Raw genomic sequence first — 18,910 nt, forward strand, 5'->3', positions numbered from 1 at the left:
AACAGGGGTCGACCAATCAACCGTAACCATGCAATTATACCTACATGGCACAGCTCCTTCGAGGTAAATCTGGCTGGCTGGCGAGCGTCCGTCTCCTATTGGGATCTACCGTCGCTCAACAAAATCGACGACGGTATTCACGATTGTTGCCCGAAGCTGTTTTGTGCGCTGCTTGGCTGACGGCCACAGACATTCGAGAGCGCAGCAGCTACCGTGTCGGCTGCCTGCTTCGTTGAACTATCTTGGTTCCAGAATTTTGATGCCTTACACGTCACTGGCGTTTGCTCGGCCACCATGGTACGCGATATCCGCCAACGGGCGCTCGAGAAGATCGCAGCACTCTCAGCATCGAACTCGACTACTTCTTTCGACCGATCCGATCTAGACCGCTTGTGCAGAGCTACATCATTACATAACAGGGCAAAAGAAGCTGTCAATGGCGCAATCAAGAGCACACCCCCTTCACTGGGCCAAGTTCCCATGGTAAGAATACCAGTTAGAGAAAATAATGTCCCCGTCTCTTACATGTTGATAGACCATTCGCGAATATGAAGTTCTCATCGCGCTTTGTAAAACCGCGCCTATGGTTCAGAGCTGTCAAAGTGCCCAGAAACTCGTCAACCAATTGACGCCCTACATTCTCGAGTCTCACGTTCAGAGCTTTCTGCCATCGCCCGGCTTCAACAGAATCGAGCCTTCCCCAAACGAAGCTCTCACAACAAGCTTGACCGCTGCTCTACTATCCCTTGGTACTCGTCATGAAAATCTACACGAGACCGTGTCCGACAATATTCGGGGCTTCTTAGAGAGTTTGAAAGCAGCTATACAAAATATCGCTCCACCTAGACCGGAAGGCGACTCAGAGCAGAATTTGGAAGATGCGATTCGAACTGCTACTTTGACCATTTCTCTCCTTGGGTTTCTAGACGCAGCCTCGGCACGGGCTGACTTCTGGAGGAATGGAGGCAGGTTAGCCCTGATTCAGCGAGTTCACAACCTACTATCAGACTCCTTCCTAACGACCGTTGATGGTGCCTTCTCCACCATCCGAAATTCCCACTCTTCAGATCGTCAGGTTAAAGAATGGAAAAGATGCCTACGCCATTATGCTAGCAAAGGTCGTCCCCTTGGGCCGATGCTGTTACAGAGGAGCTTCACCTGGTTGTTAGTAGCGGCAACATCTTTACTCACTGTTGATGCAAAACATTTGAGAGATACGCACGTCCTGGACGTTCTCATCTCGGACGGTGGTGTTCTGAAATCAGACTCTCTCAGTAGCCGTGATGTCGATTTCCAGTCTATTGAAATGTATGCTAGACTTGCTCAAGAAGAGATGGAGCGTGTTGAAGCCAGTGCTGATTTCCTCGAGCTTGCGCCTGTGTCGCAACAGAGGTTAGCACATGCTGTGAAAGCATCGGCCTTGATCAGTTTTCTGAATTGCTCCATACTAAACGAGGAGGCGGCGGATCCGGATCGTCTCATGAACTGGCTTGCAGAAACTCTAGAATCCGATCAGATATCTGAAGATACCTTAGCATCTGTTGTTCCTCGAGCTATGGCCATTCTTGCTAGATTTATGCCAGATTATGCGCCAACTGTCATCCGACTTCTTCCCAGATTTATCGTCCAAACTGCGCCTTCAGCTAATACTGTTGCTATAACCTCGAAATGTCTGGCCTTCACTTTGCACAAACTCTCCAACGATGCGGTTATCTCTACGTTATATACATTGGGTAACGTACTGAGCCCAAGTCCGGAGCATGGGATGCCGAATGGATCGAATGCAGACTTAGCTGGAGAGAATACCGGTTCATCGAATATTTACCAAGGGAGACAATCTACTGGCAGTGACATCTCCCTGGAAATTCAGAGCGAGGGAGATACAGCCGTTGTATACTCTAACATCATCCAGACAATCTGTTGCATTGCAAACGCTTGCGATGATGAAAAAATCACTGCACTTGCGCAAGCCATGCTTTTGCAGAAGCTGACAAGGGTCAATCAGGCGGTTGATGCACACATTCTCGTCGGAGCTAGCATACTCTCACTCAACTCGGGACAGCTGGAATTCAGATCGCTTTTACGACTGTATTCGAAGATATGTCATGTAGCTGTGGCAGAAGACGACCCCATCTTGCTTGGCGCGGTAAGATTATGAGCATATTATATGAAAGGCTACGACATGCTAACTACGTGAAGGTCATGAAAGCTCGCAACCACATTGCGGCTAACATAAAGCGCCACTCTCCCTTATTCGATATCTACCTTGAATATATGCTAGAAGACTTAGTTTCAAAGGGAGACATCAATCAACCCAATCACATGAAGGAGACGGATATTGAATTTGCCGCACAAGAGATTGCTCAACTCCTTCAACCACTAGCTACGCTGATGGCAACTAATGACTTCGCTGCTAATATGTCAAGCCAAGATGACGATGGTTTTGCTCTAATACGCGATGCATGGTTTAACATCGTAGTTCACGGTTTCACTCCCACTACCGAAAGGGGTAAAAAGTACATCAACGAACTACGGCACATGGCGATACACTCACCTCCACTTGTAGCAGAACAACGTGGAGAGCAGGTCGAGAGTGACATCGAACTCAATACCGTTCTCCGACGAGCTAACACATCGGAACGAGAAGCTAAGCAAAAGAAATCATTGGCCAGTCTTATACCATCCAGGGCATCCCACATTAGAAATTTGAGCTATAGGAAAGTGATATTCCTCCAAGCTGCTTACTTAGTAGAAAGTCTACGAGCCGATTCTGGCGATTGCACCAAGGCCCTTTCGTACTTCCTCGAGCCCAGCATGCGAAAAGATGATGTCCGCAATGTCATGGAGGGTATCGCATCGGCTGTAATAGAAAGATACCTGAACAAAACACTCGATGCAAAAATCTCAATGTTCTCTGCACACTACGCCGCGTCCCAGCTTGCAAAATTATTCTGTGGTTGTTGCCACCGCATCCAGCGTGTTCAACAGGCGGCGTTCTACTGCGCAGATAAAATGGTCCGCGAAGTTCCTTCTGCTCTCTGCCAAAAGTCGTCACTATTCGCACTGTTAGAGCTTCTGTCTCTTATGTGGTTGAGTTGTTTTCAAGCGGAAACCGAATTGTATAGTCCTCAATCAGTTTTCACGTCGGAACTGGGACAGGTTACAGTTGAACTGTCGGATGACTTTGCATTCAGAAAGACAACCCTCAACAATCTTTACAAGCAAGCAAAATCTTGGGTAGCACTCGCAATTAACCTTGCACCTACTGATGTGAAAGGTCTTCTTCAAACATATTTATCAGAATTTGACGATGAGGGTGCATACGGGCACATGTCGCTTGGCCGCTCATTCGCGGTAGAAATGGGTTCTGCTATTCCAGCAACTGACCAGAGGCTGACATCAATGGACCGAATTGGTGAAACCACCATCAACACGGCTTCTGACTTCATTGCCCAGTATACCACTCGTCAAGAGTATCGTTACGGAGAGACCCTGCCTAACCAAGGGGTGGACTTGCTTAACATCATGCCAATGGTTCGAAGGAACTCTTTCATGAAATCCGCGCCTTCAGATCGTGCCGACGCCGTTGCGGCACTTGCCCACGTAGCATCTCGTTTAACTGGGAAAAAGATCACGCCCTTGCAAGATGTTAGAGATATTCTCCGACGTGCTGCTGCTTTGCTATGCCGCAGCCAGAAAGACGAGAGTGCAGTGGCGCATTACCTTGTCACCATCCCGTTCCGCATTTTCAGCAAAGAGTCTATCAAATTCGGAGTTTCCCTCTGGCTCGGTGTAATACACGAGAATCCCCGGATGGAACCACGTTTATTAAGTGAAATTGCTCAGCAATGGGAGCTCACAATCCAAAGGAAATTGGGCCTTTTTAATCCAAGTTTCATGTAGGATCAAGCATTTCTACTGCCAGTCGCGCATACTAACCCAGTTCAACCAGGCATCCAGATCCATTTTTCCTGAGGGAAGAGTTTGCCCCTAGCAACAACGAAGCTCTTAACAAGCAACGGCAACAAATACATAACCTCCTGGCTCCTCACAGTCATCTGATGCATTTCTTCAACAGCCACTTCAATGCTACTCGTCTAGGCAGCTCCGATACCCAGAGAATCTTCCTTCGGCTACTCGACAAAACGCTAGACGCTTTGAAATCCTCGATATCGCACCCTTTGGCTCGAGAAATCCGACTGAGGATAATTTTATTTAGTCTGAAAGTGCTAAGAGTGAGCGAAACCGCTGGTGTGACAGCTCAGGTGCGCCTAAAAGACAAGATTCTATCAGCAGGTTTAAGCTGGTTCAAGTTTGCACCAAAGTGGTCTTTTGGTAGCAACTCGCTGCAGCTAAAGACAGAGGTAAAACTGATTAACGATATTAAGAATGGGCTTAAGGCCGTGTCACACATCGCTCATGCCCAGCCTGTAAACGGCCTTGTTTCTGTAGCCCAAAAGGAGTCACTTTTTGAGATCCTTCTAGACAGCGAACAAGCGAGGCTTAACGTTTGGGTCTATCCTCTCAATGAAGGGCATCTGCTGCGACCGGAAATAATGACAAGTCATGGCAAAGCTACACTCGAGGTAAGTCTATCATGGTGACTTTTAAAGAGAAGCCCGCAGCTAATTTTTAGGCCGCCTTGAAACCATTGATACGCGTTGCCTGGGCTGAGAGCCCTTCGCTGGCTATCGAACTGGTGAGCAGATTTACAATGCCTAGTGTGCATCAGGAGGTTCGTTGGTTGTTATTGAACTTTCCTGCCAAAGCGCTATGTGATGCCGAGGCGCTATCAATTTTGTTTGGCGGCGAACTTCCTCAAGATGTTCGATTCCAACTCAAGGTAGGGTTCTTGACCTTTAACCATAATACAGTGCTAACAACTTCAGTATTTACTATACTGGACACCCGTTAATCCTGTTACCGCTACCACCTATTTCCTGCCAACGTATAAGAACCACCCATTCCTTATCCAGTATGCCATGAGAGCCTTGGAGTACCATCCTATCGATGTAACATTTTTCTACGTTCCCCAAATAGTCCAAAGTCTCCGCTTTGACGCTCTGGGCTACGTGGAACGGTACATTATTGAAACAGCACAGTTCTCTCAGCTATTTGCACATCAAATCATCTGGAACATGAAGGCTAATTCTTACAAAGATGATGATGCTACTATTGTAAGTTATGAGTATAAAATACCGCATTCAAGACTGACGTGTCGTAGCCTGACGCCATCAAACCTGCGCTTGATAAAGTGATGACGAAGCTAGTAGACAGTTTCTCTGGAGAAGATAGGAGCTTCTATGAGAGAGAGTTCGCTTTCTTCGATGAAGTTACCGGTATCTCTGGGAAGTTGAAGCCTCTAATCAAGCGTGATAAACCTGAAAAGAAACAGAAGATCGAAGAAGAGCTCCGCAAGATTCAAGTCGCTGTGGGAGTTTATTTACCCAGTAACCCCGATGGTGTAGTTATCGGAATTGATCGCAAATCGGGTAAACCTCTACAATCCCATGCCAAAGCGCCATTCATGGCCACTTTCCGTATTCAGAAGTCTCTCAGCAGCGTGGAAGAATCTGAAGAAATCGTTGAGGAAGTGGGCAAGAAAAGTGAATTACAACCTCAGAAAACAGTCGAGGTCTGGCAAAGTGCCATCTTCAAGGTTGGCGACGATTGCCGTCAAGATGTCCTGGCTCTGCAAATGATTGCCGCTTTCCGCGGCATTTTCCACAATGTTGGACTCGATGTTTTCGTCTTCCCGTATCGCGTTACAGCAACTGCGCCGGGTTGTGGCGTGATTGATGTTCTACCAAACTCCATTTCCCGAGACATGCTGGGACGTGAAGCCGTCAATGGCCTATATGACTATTTCATCAGCAAGTACGGAAATGAGGACTCACTCCGCTTTCAGCACGCTCGTAGCAACTTTGTCAAGAGCATGGCCGCCTACAGCATCATATCGTTCCTCCTTCAATTCAAGGACCGTCATAATGGCAACATAATGATCGATGACGCGGGTCACATTCTCCATATCGATTTCGGCTTCTGTTTTGACATTGCTCCGGGTGGCGTGAAATTTGAGCGTGCGCCTTTCAAGCTTACCCACGAGATGATCCTGGTCATGGGGGGCAATATTGAGCACCAAGCTTTCAAGTCATTTGAGGAGCTCTGCGTCAAGGCCTTCCTTGCCTGTCGACCATACGCTGAGAAGCTTAGCCAGATCGTTCTCTTAATGATGGAAAGTGGTCTTCCATGCTTTAAGCCTGAAAGTGTCAAGCATTTTAGAGAGCGCTTTGTTCTTGAGAAGAACGAACGAGAAGCGGCCGAATTTGTCAAGGACCTTGTCCGAAGGAGTGCTGGAAGCTACAGCACGATGGTCTATGATCAGTTCCAGCTTATGACGAACGGCATTCCTTACTAAGATACGCGAGAATGTGACACAACGGATCTACTTATATGTTTGGAATAGTTCCTGTTCGCAGACCTAATCGAGCTTCTGTTGTATTTAATTCTAATTCACTAATCAGTTCTAGTGTAATACTATTTATAACGAGTTACTTGATCATTATAATACTCTTTGAATGGGGTTTATTGATATGCGGCACTCAAATGTTTTCGCTTTACAATACAAATATTTTGTTATATTGAAACATTCTGTTCTAACGATTTGGTAACTTCTAACTTCTACTGAAAAAAAAAACATTCTGCACGAGACCCCCGACCATGCTCAAGGTAAGAAACGTCGGCTTGAGATTAGTTTCGAGTCGAAGTTCGATCCTGAGCTCCAGACTGAGACTGACTTTGGGTACCGTCGGAAAGGGGATTCTGGTTCTTGGACTGACTTGCCTGTGAACTAGAGTTTTGAAATCCTGGCACCTGGTGATGGCACTGGTGCGGCGAAGAACATGGACATACTTGTGGGCGCTGCTCGTATTTGGCGCCGCCGGATAAATCGTAGCCACTTCGCATTTTGTTTAATTCGAGATTTTCGTCTGAGGTTGTTTTAATTAGGGTAAGTGAGGAGTGAGTTCGAGTAGGTTTTCGTGAAAACTGCACATGTACAAATTCAAGGGGAGCGAGCGTGGAATTGTCTGGGCTTATATACTAGCATGCCTGCGAGTTGTGAAAGGGGCTGCGGAGGGCCGCTGCGTGGGGGAAGGATTCGCGTTGGATACAATAATCTCATTGACATCGGGAGGTTTGCTAGAAAAGGTCTTTCTCGCATTCATTGCTTGAGTCTTCTAGATACAAGGTTCATGCATGGGGTTCCTGGAAGACCACACATAATAATAATGTACGCCCGTTTGACAATAGTACCTATTCATGCACCCACCCGCTTGTATCTATTGTTCGTATTGTTCATATGACTGGAACACTATCTCAAAGGCGGCTAAGCTCCCTTCCAAACAAAGAAATAGACACTTCCACAAGGCCCTTGTGTGTCTGAAAATTTGTCGATGGGGATGAATGATGGGGTCTGCTTCTAACTCCCATTGTCCCCCCTGTTATCTTAATTGTGCCTTTCCACGCAGGACCTAGGCGAAATTCTAGGAGAAGGCCCATTTGCCGAATTTAGACTTGACTGGTCCTCTCCAAGGCATTCTCTCTATGATTGCCTTCTCAGAGCTGCCTTCCTGGTAGACAGGCGCATCATCTGCTTCGGAATCGGGCTCGTCTAGTTCCGGCACGCTCTCGATTCCTTTTCTGCTCGCTGGAAACGTGACGCTCGGCCTCGTCGAGCTTGTTGTAGGGTTCTCAAGCCGTTCCATTCTCCGAGCTCTCCGACTGTCGCGGGTGATGCGCTCTTTCATCCTCCTGCTAAGCTCTTCCGAGGATAAGGTATCCTTAAGGCTGGTTTTGCCAGGCTCCGTCTTGCCTTTGATCGTGGTAGCAGCGGATCCTGAGGGGGTGTATTTGAAAAGCGCGTGTCGCAAGTCAGAACCAAGAATCGGTAATCCTCCAGAATCTCCCCCATCAATTTGCATATGCTCAATTGCTGCTATCGCGCGCGACATGGCCCCTTTCAACTCTCTGTTTTCCCGGTGCAGTGCTTCATTTGCATCTACTTGTCTCTGCCACGACGTCCTCAGCTCTTTCATAACGGCGTGATTAGTCTCCAGCTCAGTCTGCAATGCTTTGAACTTCTTCAGTCGCGCCGCTTCGATATCTACCGGCGTCTGGGGAGTTTCTGCGTGGGGTTTCTCCGGCACGAAGGTAAGTTGAGGAGGTGATTCACCTGAAGGACTTGATTGTTGCTGTGTCTGTGCCGGGTCTTGGCTAGAGAGCTGTGATGTAGATGCGAGATCATCTTGATGGACAAGGAAAAGATCGTTCCTCGCGGCCGATGTGTCATTCTTTGTGTGGTCTGTGATGTACTGATATAGACGCTTGTCTTTCTCCTGTATGATCTCCCATGCCCTTTCGAGTTCTCGTCGTAGTTGAGCTACTTGACCCTGCATGAAATCGCTTTTGCTTACAGAAGTTGGGTCCGTTGACGCGCCATATTGAAACGGACTTTCTTGGACAGGATGTCTGTTCTCATACGACGTTGCAACAGAGTACGTTGTCGTAGATGGTGTGCCACGGTCCATGCGCTGGCTAAACACACTAGGGGGAGGTAAACTGCTCGCAACAGTCTTCGTATCATCATCTGCCTTATGTCTGAGAGGGGCTAAAAAATCATAGAGTGCTTTGCCGATATCCCCTTTGCCGGGAACCGGTTTGGAGTCAGGGCTAGGACTTCTGCTACTATCAAAATTGCGCTGTAGGTTCCGAGCTAGTTGTCGTTCTGACATGTCGGAATGGAGCGGCGCTTCGGCAAGCACTCGTCTGCGCAGTAGCGAAAGCATTGACTGTAAAGCCGGCCTAGCAGGAAGCAACAAACATGACACGGAGTTCGGATTTCCAGCTACAACGAAACCAGCCCATGCCCCCTGACCATCGTATGCCCAACTACCGCTATCACCGGGGCGAAGCGATGTACTTAGTCGTACGCTGTGTAACTCTAAGAAATTGCTCGTCCCAGGAAGTCGGCCAAAAAAGGGCACCTGGGAGCGTTGCCCCTTGATCTCCCATTGGTGCATAGTTTCCACCGTAGTAGACGTGTTGGTTAGGTCATCGTTGAAGAAATCGTGGATGAAATCGCGGTTGAGCGCATCCGAAATCGAATGTGTTAAAGGGTCGGCCTTTCCATAGGTCTCTGCGTCCACTTTAACCACGGCAATATCCATTTCAAGGTCAACAGCAACCACGGTGCCGATCCGCACGCAATCTAGAGGTAATTCATCCTCGCACTCAAGCTCATTGCACTCACATGCATCAACAGCAGCATCATCTTCAAGAATAACAGACGGTGCGCTAGTGATGCGTGTTCGGGTACTCATATCAGATGAGCGTTGTGAGTCGTGGCGTTTAAGCAAACTCAGCAAGCTTTCCTCAGAGTCGGACAACTCTGAGGGAGTTTTGCTCCCTGGACTTGTGATAGCCGTTAAGGTCCTGTTGTCTGAACCATCTTCCTCGTCATCCCAATCATCCATCCCAGTGATCTCAAAATCATCCGAGTCGCTTGATGAGTCGGTCTGAGCTTCCCATTGCTGGGGGCTCGTGTTGGCACAATGATTCGGCTTGATAGCATGAGCCATCGTAAGAGCGTATATGTCACCCTCAAACCTGAACAGCCCACCACAGGTGGCAGAGGCCAAGCAATGCGAGTGCAAGTGTGGTGATGTGTGGAAGTAGAGCCGGGTAGGTTTTATGCCGTTCGGATACTCGAAGGCACACACCTCTGCTGAGAGCAAGCTTAGCACTTCCGGTCCAGCACCATATTCATCTCCTATGTATTGGAGACCACCATCATCCTCGGTAGATTCTAGGATAGACGCTGACGGGCTAGTATCCGTCCCGAGTGGTTTGAGATCCTTGAATTCGGCTGCAACGGAACAATGTCCCAACTCGAAGCCCGGATACTTGGATAGGATCTTCTTTGTCTTGACCATCTGGAAAGCCGCCTTCCTGCGGACTTTATCATCCGATACGATCATTATAGTGGGCTTAGTTTTCTCTGGAACTTTCCCGACCATGAAGAGCGAAAACCCGACGAAAGAGTTAGATTCCGGGAGACATTGTTCCAGACACTCCTTAATCTTTCCCGCGATCTCATTCGTGAAGGTGTCTCTCACAGAGCCTTGCGCATCCCAACAAGGATACTTGCGAACTAAAAGTCCCCGATATGGCCCCGTTGAAGAGCTCGCATACGGGTACGTCTGAGGTCGAAGGAGACTCTGCATCGCGAACTATAGCATCAAAACAGCCCGAAAATGCATTCTACTTACGCCATAAGATTTTACTGAGATAAAGGCTGAGGTATCACATTTCGATGACTGAAGGGAGTTCCCCGCACTGTTAATTCCAGCTTGCTCTTATATAGAATGCCGTTGGGGGCCGTTCAAGATGCGGTATGAATGGGGCTGAGATCCATGTCCGCCTAGTCAAGGCATTCTCGACATACTGCGCCACCGCCAGCCAGTCTCGGAGGTTCGATATCGAGAGCACCAATAGAAAAGGCATGCTCATCCGCTCTTCGCTTGATGCCGAAAATCTTCGTATCTTATTGATAAATACTTAAGCAACGTAGTATCATCATGAACGCACGATTAGCCGTTCCTTTAACGGGCCCAATTTACTCCGATACGAGAGATGAGCTTCTTCTCAAGTTATGGGGTTCAGCAAATCCAACGCAAGAAGATCTTGAGTACATGGACTTTTACTTTAACTGGTATGTAGAAAACACAACACCTTAAGTGAAACACCCAATTACGGAATGCATCATCAAATCATGGATACTAATACCTCGCAGTGAGTGAAATGAACAAGGAGTCGGAATATGGCAATTAACACGCGCTAGACTACGCCTCCCAATGTCATAAATTCCTTCTAGACGGAGGCCGACACGTCTCCGTCTCAACTCACGCGGACGTAGTCGAGATCATATCTCAGATCCACCAAGACAAGGAGCGAACAAGCCTTCACCAAGAAGTCTCAAAGAAACTCGTCGGAGGAAGCTCACCAAACACCCACAACAGCGTCAACGGGTCCCTAAACCTGTGCTCCAGACTCCTCATCATGACGAGCATCGGCGAGCCGCCCCTGGGCACAGACGGCCCGAACACGATCCACTGGGACGCCGGCACGCTCCGGGACTTCACAAGCGCGTACTTCGGGCCTGCCAGCAACGGCGGCGTAAAGCTGCACCCGGACAACGCGCAGATCGGGCGGATCTTCACGGCGCTGAATCTGACGAGGATAGGCGGGATGCGGATAGAATGGACGCGGAACCTCGCGGACCACCTCCGGCTCGTGGACGACGACAAGACGGTATCCATCTTCGACTGCGCGGCGTTCCTGAAGTTCCAACGGGCCGTTGACAACCCTTTATTCCCGCCTGCCTTCGTCGACGAGACGCTGCGCACGCTATCGCTCCTGCTCCCGCAGAACGACAGTAGGACGGCGTCGTGGCTGGCGGCGCAGGTCGCGACGCACGATCTGGACCCGGCGCTCGCCGAGTGCGGCAGCCTGAACGCGCGCGCGCGCCGCTTCGAGAACTTCGTCTACTGGCACGACCGGCTCGTGGTGCTGAGGCAGGCGCTCGACGAGGCGCGGCCGCAGACGCTGTCGCAGTGGTGGCACGACCGCCGGAACGGCGTGCAGTGGTACACGTTCTGGGTCGCCATCCTCGTGTTCCTGGTGACCATCTTCTTCGGCCTCGTGCAGAGCGTCGAGGGCGCGCTCCAGGTCTATCTCTCGTGGCAGGCACTCGGGCAAGATGGGTAAAACGAACACGCACACACACACACACAACATGGACGGGATAATGACAGTTTTGTTATTCTTTTCTCACTCTCTCTTTCCGGTTTCCCCCCTTCCCAGCTATCCTTGCAAATCGTAAGGATGAAAAGTTGGGGAAAGGATAATATACTTTTAAAAGCGACCGAGCGAACGAGTTGAGCGACTACGAGACGCCTACCTACTACATGACCTTGAACTTATCGAGAACGCTGAATAATGGAAAATGCTAACGTGCTGCTAAGAGATAAATAAAACATGGGCGATGAGACTCACACACTTTTTTTTTCTTTCCGGTTTTTAAAGGAATCGTGTGGCTGGCTTTACTCCGCGCTCATACCATACTTTTATGTCCAAGGCGTATTTTTTAATGTTACAAGGAGGGAGGAAGGCGGTGGTTTGTCGGGGAGCATTTCATCCTCAGCACCGCCTCTTACATCTACCGCCGATTTGGGGGGCTAATCTACGGGATACCGCACCCTCTCGCCCAGCTCTACAAGACTTTGTTTTCTGAGAAAGAGGTGGCGGCGATAAACACGATATCTATCCGCTCTGCTGCTCCATATGTGTCGGAAGGAAGTTGTAGCTCGAGTAGTCAGCGTGCACGAACGCGCGATCGACAATCGGGACCGACTCAAGCACGTAGCTAAGACTCTCGCTGAGATCGTGAGAATCCCGCAATGTCGTGCTCGCGTCGAGGATGATGTCTACCTCGGCGATGAGCTTGTCGCCGGAGTGGTAGGCCTGGATGCCCTGGATCTGGCGGATGGTCTTGGCGAAGCGCATGGTGAGATAGAGGAGGATGTTCCGCTGATCAGCGGTGGCAGAGAAGCCTGACAAGTTCTTGATATGCTGCAGCGAGGTCTGGGACCAGTTCTTGATGACGACCAGGGAGAGCAGGAGACCGCCCAGCGCGTCGAGCCACCAGATGCCCAAGTAGAAGCCGGCAATAGGGAATATGATGGATCCCGTGTTGAAGATCACGTCGGTCATGGCGTCGGCGGCGAGGGCCTGCACGCTCGAGTTCTTCACTAGTCGACACCAGATCCAGCAAAGGCCCTTGATCACAACCGTACCAACCATGATCGAGATCTCGGGGATACCAAGCTCGATGATCTTGTGGTCTCCCGATGCGAGTCGCTGGATAGATTGTAGTGCTACTTGCACAAAGGAGGTGATCATAATAACGGAGAATACCAGGACACCTAGGGGTTCGAGCCTCCGCCTTCCGACGGGGTATTTGTACTGGTCTTGACGGGATATCAGGGCCGTCGTTATCCACACGATGACGGTGGACAGGAAATCCAGGATCGCATCGACCAAACTTGCCAGTACGGACATGGACGAGACGGAGATCATGACGACGATCTTTCCGGCAAGCAAGAGGAAGTTCGCGGCGAAGTTTACGTAGATAGCAAGTGTGACAATTGGATCGCTACTATCGATGTCATCGTCGTCCTCAGGTTCGGGGACCTCAGGTTTAGGTGTCTCGTCTTCCTCGTCTTCCTCTTCGTGGTTGAACAGAGGTGTAACTTCCGAGGGCCGATAGATGTCCTTGGGTGTGCGCTTGACCTTCTTTGTTGAACCTGTTTTTGGTAATGAAGAATTATCATCTGGGGTTGTGAGGCTGCCGCTAACACCGTCCGAGCCGGTGTCGTTCGAGGATCTGTTGCCCACGGGAATCGTGATAGATTTCGGTAAACTCCCAGTCTCTTCCGTAATGGTCTCGGGAACTTCAACAACACCTTTGGATGAGTTGTGTGGGAGGTCATTGTATTCATTGAGAAGGTCGTGGGGTAGACTGCTGTCTAGTAAGCGGTCAATGTATAGGTATTGTTGGACGAGGTAGTTGATGCGCTCGTAGTATTGCCGCACGGGCTTCGAGAAGGTCTTCAATTGCTCTTCCGACTTCCAGTATCGTTCCCATTTGTAGCGAGGGTTTGAGTTTCCAATCAAACGCATGGACCGCACAGGGTCACTGTTCAGGATCTGGCTGAGTCGGCGCTCATCAGCCTGGGATCGGCGATGCTCATCATCACCGAGCTCGTGAGAGGAAATGGAATGTGCCAGCAAGGCTTCCTCATCGTCAATGACCCCCCCGCGCCAGGAAGTGCCGTAGGTGTGACTTGGATGAGAGCGGCTCAGCAGTTGCGTGAGGGCCGAGGCACGCGGGTGGTCAGAATGGCCTCTGTGGGTGCTGTTGTTGCGGCTACGGCCGCGAGAAGGGGATCTCCAAGTCGAGGCCGAGCGTGTGAAGTCCATAGTGATGATTATGACGAGGTAGATTGATTGATTGGTTGCTTGTTTCTTCCCGCTTTTGCTTCGAAGCTGCAGCTGCTTCTTACTCGATCAAGGTTTAAGCTTTATCTGGTTTGCTTTGCCTCGGTTTGCCTTTCCCTCTTTTCTTCTCTCTTCTTCTCTTTTCTTCTCTTTTGTTTTATTGATGTTAACGAGCAAGACGAGAGGGAGCTCTTATGTGTTTTGCACAAAATAAACAATGGGTAGGCGAACCAGAGGTCTGAGCGCAAACTCAGTTCACCTAGGTAGGGACTGACTAGGGTACCTGGTATTAAGTAGAGGATTAGAGGGTCGCAGGAGGAGCTCGAGGGTTTGGAAGGTGATACTGGCCGTTCCATACAGTATATACTCCCCAGATACCAACCTAGTCCTTAAGTAAGTACCGGTAAGTAAAGTAGCAGCAGGCAAAGGTGCGGCGAAGTTGCGGTATTATCTACTAGACTACCTACCGAGACTACTACATTACTATGTACAGTAATGGTAAGTCAGATAGATCAGCAGCAAATAGGAGAGAGACTACACTATGTAGGTAAGTAGAGCGAGTGTGCGCGCGCGCGCCGCCGAGCACATGGCTGGGCGTTCGACTGCAGGCGCCATTGCGTGCAGCCCGTAACACAGTGGGCGGCGTGATTCCGAGACGAAGCTCCGCTAAACGGGGTCCGATCTTTTGCAGAATCCAGCCTAGGCCTGCGCTTGGCTCCTTGGCCGTCTCCAGGGCGCACGGCTGGAATGCTACTCTAGGTAACCTCTGCTTCTGCTCTGCTCTAACCAAGCCTGAGTTCTCTGTCCGAGTTCTCTGTCCGAGCTTGCAAACGTAGTCGAGTAAGGACTAAGTCTCAGCTACCCTTGCTATACTACGTAAGTAGGTAGGATAAATACACTAGTAACGGCAATTGAGGTATATTTGAGTAGGTAGGTAAAGGTAGACACTGATCCCCTCGATACACACTGTAGTACACGCAGGTCATGTCAGCAGTCAAGGCTTCACGGCCTCGTCAAATTTTTCCACTGTTATCATCAGGCATTCTTTGCTTTTCATCACGTCGAATGCGGGGGGTCTGCATACGGTCACCATATCATGACTCGTATGCTATGTAAGATAATGTAGGTATAAATGCCTGTCAGCCCGCTTATACCAGGGTAATTATGCCTGGGCAGGAAACCAGCACGCCTTGATTGGCTTGGATCAAAACAACCTACATACCGTCTGCGACCCTGGACCCTCCGAGTACGGATCTGCCGCAGAAAGTGCCACTTTATGGTCACTTCGTTTGAGAACAGACTCAAGTGGGACCCAAAATCATCCAAAGTCCCTGGATGGTTTGGATGATATCTCCTGACCACTCGGTGCGAACGTAAAACAACCATTATACCTGGTCATGGAAAGTCTCTACTGGTAACAGCAAGGTTAAAAAAAAAAAAAAAAGGCACAAACAGTGTGAGTTTGTACAACTCCTGGAAAATTGACGATGCGCAGTGCGTCTAGGTAGGCTTTGGAGCACATGTTGCGTGAGGGGAGGTCAAGATGCAAAACTCTCGCTAGACCTCGACTCTTATCTCGAGCTACCCGGCACCGTGGAAGGCAATTGGATGGTTTGCTACCTGAATCCTGTTCGGTGCCGTGGCGGTGGAGGGAGATCTCAAATGCATCAAGAAGCTGCAGTAACATCCCCGTAGCATATCCGCTTCGGCCTGCAGAAGATTCCCGAATGGGAGCCCTGTTCAAGCCTTCTTCCATTCTTCACACCCCGTGCTTCGGAGCCTTCCGTCCTAGCTAGTTGTAGATCCTTTGGCGGCTACGATCTTCTCTGCAAGCAACGCCGTGGCCTTCACAATCAACTCGTGCTCGAATCCATGTATCCTTTGCTCGAGATCTTCTAGACTCTCTCCCTTGCGTATTTCCACTTCTTGAGTCAAGACAGGCGCACCACGATCGACTTCTTCCACAACGTAGTGGATCATGATTCCTGTGATGCCATTCGCAAGTTTTCCAGCTTGGAAGTCATCATATGCTCGTTTAATCTACCAAAAGCCAAGGTGTCAGTTATTCATAGCGTAGAACCAAAGTAGGTGACCTTTCGGGCATAGTGGTATCAAGCAGACGTGGCAGAAACTTTGTCCTCAGTCGTAGTCAAGAATGGTGATGAAGAGAACAGTCTTACCGCCCCCGCGCCATCGTACATGCCTAGTAGAAGATTATTAGACAGTGAACAGAATTCTAGAGTAAGTGATAACATACCTGGTAACGCAGCTATGGATTGCTAGAGTCAGTATTTCCTCTTTCACGTGAAAAGGGGGAGGGTTGAAGGAGCTCTATCAGGAATTTTCGCCTCTACGGGCAGCTAGAGCAAGTTGAAAGTGACACTTGGGGGGGAGGGTAAGCATACGGTGTAAGTTGATTATTGGAACGCCAGCGGCGGCCACAGGGTTGAGAAACCCAGGGCTCATTACTACGTTGTTCTACTTTAGCCAGAGTATCTTCAAAGAAAATAGCAATGCGTTATAGATGGCAGTGCGTCCATGATCCAACATAGTTGCCCACTGGGATAGAGAAGAAGCGCATCATCACTCACCATGCATCCATCCAGCCAGCACTATTAAGTCAGGTTTATCGGCTAATATCCGCGCGGCGAGAGCTGTGTCGTAAGCGAAGCGAGCCTCCTTGACTTTCTCGGGGTCCTTCTCGCCCGGCGCCAGAAAGCCATGCTTCACAAGGTTGAAGTAGTCGGTAGGGATCGATGGCTGCGCGCTTTCCGCTCGCTTTACCGCATAGGCATCTTTTCGGTTGACGGTGACTTTGACGATGGTGCCTGCGATGATACCTGAAGCACTGGCATCTATAAGCTATAAAAGTTGACGACTTAGTTAGTGATGCTTGTAGGTAACATGAAAAGTAGCTAGCTTCTTTGATGTTCCGGGGTTTCAGAAGCAAGCTACCGTATTGGCCAAGGCGGAGGAGGAGTTGGAATCTGAAATGCGTACTGCTTGTAGATTGCTGCCATTGCCTGAGGCAAGGCAGCTGATCCTCGCCTTGTATTCGACCATGGTTTGAAGCTCGGGTAGAACGGGGAGTTTAAGGCAGGAATGGGCCGAATGAGCGGTTGAGGACCAAGGCCAGGGCCAGCCAACCAGTCCACCGCGCTTCTTACTTGTGAAGAAGGAATTACGTACTTAATTGGTCGCAAAAAGATCACACTGAGAGAGCAGATGTTTCCTCTCTATTGTGGGTGTGAATTATGTGGAGGGGCACAAATGTCTTAGCTCGAAAATTCATGGCGGGGAATGAGACGGAATGAGACGCGTGCGCGACGAGTGCTTCCGATAAAGGGCTACGTTTTTCAAGTTGTACCACAAGCTCCCCCCTCATCCTTACTTACGGCCTTAGGCACAGACTTGACGATGCAACTCGGAAGTTTCGTAACACTACCAATGCTGCACATTCACATTCAATTCCCTGCCTACACATGTCACATGTACAGCACTTTCAAAGAGGATACTTTCCTCGAAAGACATGAGGAAGAAACAACAGGCCAAGAGGTCCATCTACATACTTACATGTGAATAAGTGGGGATGATCTTGAGATGAATATTTTGGCACGATTGGCAATGAGGAGATCTAGGATGTAAGTGTATGTAAGTACTATCATAGGTACAAGTGTTTGCAGCATGTATACCTCAAAATATGCACATTTCGGTGATCAGAATCATAATGCGTACAACATTGGGACTACTGCGGTAGGTAGGTCAGAGTAGGTAATTGACGGGCTGGAAGCTGTCATCTGGTTCTACGAATACCATAGGAACCAGATTTCCTGATACATACTAGGAAATGCCTCGAAGTACATGTAATGGATTTCTGGATAGGAAATACTATGTACTCAGTAGACTAGAGTCTAGATTTATGGGTACTGGGTTGAGGAGGGATGGGCAGAGGATGGGTAAGGTGGCCTTGGGTTATGATGTACCAAATGACGATACTATGTCTCAGACTCGGCTGTGACGCTGCTAGGTTAGCTCCAGTTTACCTACTACTTACTTCGTAGTGGGATATAAAACGTAGTATCATGATTCGTGCGTATCTACTTGATTCTCTTAGGTTGCACCACTGATCTAGCTGAAACTACAAATCTGGGACTGCATTGCTACGTACATAAGCCGCTTCCCACATATATGTTTCTTTGGGAACGTTGATCTCCTACGGTAGTGCGAGAAGGCAGCCATTGTGATGAATACTACGTATACCGATCAGATGTTCGACCTGTTCGGAGAAATTTGACCATTGGCGCCGTGGTATGGTCGGTAGGGAGCCCAACCGGAGAGTCCGGACCCAGGGGCTTGCCGACAAACCTCGTCAATGAAATCCCATCCTTACATAATCGATCGTAACCGTACCGTCACATCGCTTTCCCTTTAGTGTCTACTACCTAAACAGCTTGTTGGGCATCTCGCTGTGCATGCTAGGTATGCTCTATTGGATGGCTTCGTTAATGTGAATCTGGCTCATGCCCGAGGAATTTGGTTGAGATGCGGGCGCAATTCAAGATGCCACCATGTGACCAATTTGTCGATGTACCTAGTAAAGAATGGGTACTGTACACTTATGCAGTGCCTCTCCGTAGAATGAATGGGATGCGTTGAGATGGCAGAACTTGGCGATCCGATGGCGAGATGAAATGAGATTGGGACGAGACGCGCGGATAGTAGTACCACGACCTTTTAATATTCATTCATGTAAGTGCCGGATGGTCTTCCCTTTACATAGTACCTACACATA

General features: G+C 49.2%; 5 protein-coding genes across 5 annotated transcripts; 2 read left to right on the top strand and 3 right to left on the bottom strand.

Annotated features, from left to right (window-relative positions):
* The first annotated feature begins 39 nt into the window (after positions 1-39).
* F5B22DRAFT_592106 (phosphatidylinositol 3) lies at positions 40-6,647 on the top strand. Its single transcript, XM_047973890.1, has 7 exons — positions 40-483; positions 536-2,146; positions 2,200-3,899; positions 3,953-4,586; positions 4,637-4,843; positions 4,890-5,177; positions 5,225-6,647. The coding sequence occupies exons 1-7, from the start codon at positions 295-297 to the stop codon at positions 6,416-6,418; spliced, it is 5,823 nt and encodes a 1,940-aa protein (XP_047834511.1). The 5' UTR covers positions 40-294; the 3' UTR covers positions 6,419-6,647.
* Positions 6,648-7,454: 807 nt separating this feature from the next.
* F5B22DRAFT_417922 (uncharacterized protein) lies at positions 7,455-10,433 on the bottom strand. Its single transcript, XM_047971607.1, has one exon. It carries the CDS (start codon positions 10,281-10,283, stop codon positions 7,545-7,547), a length of 2,739 nt encoding a protein of 912 aa, XP_047834512.1. The 5' UTR covers positions 10,284-10,433; the 3' UTR covers positions 7,455-7,544.
* A 69-nt stretch (positions 10,434-10,502) lies between these two features.
* Positions 10,503-11,961, top strand: F5B22DRAFT_417995 (uncharacterized protein). Its single transcript, XM_047971608.1, has 2 exons — positions 10,503-10,771; positions 10,901-11,961. Exons 1-2 carry the CDS (start codon positions 10,693-10,695, stop codon positions 11,824-11,826), a joined length of 1,005 nt encoding a protein of 334 aa, XP_047834513.1. The 5' UTR covers positions 10,503-10,692; the 3' UTR covers positions 11,827-11,961.
* On the bottom strand, positions 11,962-14,100 carry F5B22DRAFT_659561 (uncharacterized protein; the record flags this gene model as incomplete). The annotated part of the gene is made up of 2 exons (XM_047980209.1): positions 11,962-13,424; positions 13,542-14,100. 2 exons carry the CDS (start codon positions 14,098-14,100, stop codon positions 12,382-12,384), a joined length of 1,602 nt encoding a protein of 533 aa, XP_047834514.1. The 3' UTR covers positions 11,962-12,381.
* A 1,605-nt stretch (positions 14,101-15,705) lies between these two features.
* Positions 15,706-17,435, bottom strand: F5B22DRAFT_418029 (formyl transferase). Its single transcript, XM_047971609.1, has 6 exons — positions 17,119-17,435; positions 16,710-16,980; positions 16,524-16,586; positions 16,376-16,387; positions 16,299-16,321; positions 15,706-16,158 (listed from the first exon to the last, which is right to left on the bottom strand). Exons 1-6 carry the CDS (start codon positions 17,179-17,181, stop codon positions 15,907-15,909), a joined length of 684 nt encoding a protein of 227 aa, XP_047834515.1. The 5' UTR covers positions 17,182-17,435; the 3' UTR covers positions 15,706-15,906.
* Positions 17,436-18,910: the final 1,475 nt, after the last annotated feature.

This window comes from Xylaria bambusicola (genome assembly GCF_022495145.1).
Source record: "Xylaria bambusicola strain CBS 139988 unplaced genomic scaffold F5B22scaffold_5, whole genome shotgun sequence".
Classification (NCBI taxonomy): domain Eukaryota; kingdom Fungi; phylum Ascomycota; class Sordariomycetes; order Xylariales; family Xylariaceae; genus Xylaria; species Xylaria bambusicola.

Excerpts from the sequence above, each read along its gene's own strand:
- F5B22DRAFT_592106 (XM_047973890.1), top strand. The coding sequence starts at position 295 with ATGGTACGCGATATCCGCCAACGGGCGCTCGAGAAGATCGCAGCACTC. Across the intron at positions 484-535 it reads CACTGGGCCAAGTTCCCATG|ACCATTCGCGAATATGAAGT; the intron begins GTAAGAATACCA and ends ACATGTTGATAG. Across the intron at positions 4,844-4,889 it reads ATGTTCGATTCCAACTCAAG|TATTTACTATACTGGACACC; the intron begins GTAGGGTTCTTG and ends TAACAACTTCAG.
- F5B22DRAFT_417922 (XM_047971607.1), bottom strand. The coding sequence starts at position 10,283 with ATGCAGAGTCTCCTTCGACCTCAGACGTACCCGTATGCGAGCTCTTCA.
- F5B22DRAFT_417995 (XM_047971608.1), top strand. The coding sequence starts at position 10,693 with ATGAGCTTCTTCTCAAGTTATGGGGTTCAGCAAATCCAACGCAAGAAG. Across the intron at positions 10,772-10,900 it reads ATGGACTTTTACTTTAACTG|ACTACGCCTCCCAATGTCAT; the intron begins GTATGTAGAAAA and ends AACACGCGCTAG.
- F5B22DRAFT_418029 (XM_047971609.1), bottom strand. The coding sequence starts at position 17,181 with ATGGTCGAATACAAGGCGAGGATCAGCTGCCTTGCCTCAGGCAATGGC. Across the intron at positions 16,587-16,709 it reads GCTGGCTGGATGGATGCATG|TAATGAGCCCTGGGTTTCTC; the intron begins GTGAGTGATGAT and ends AGAACAACGTAG. Across the intron at positions 16,159-16,298 it reads TGTACGATGGCGCGGGGGCG|ATTAAACGAGCATATGATGA; the intron begins GTAAGACTGTTC and ends GGCTTTTGGTAG.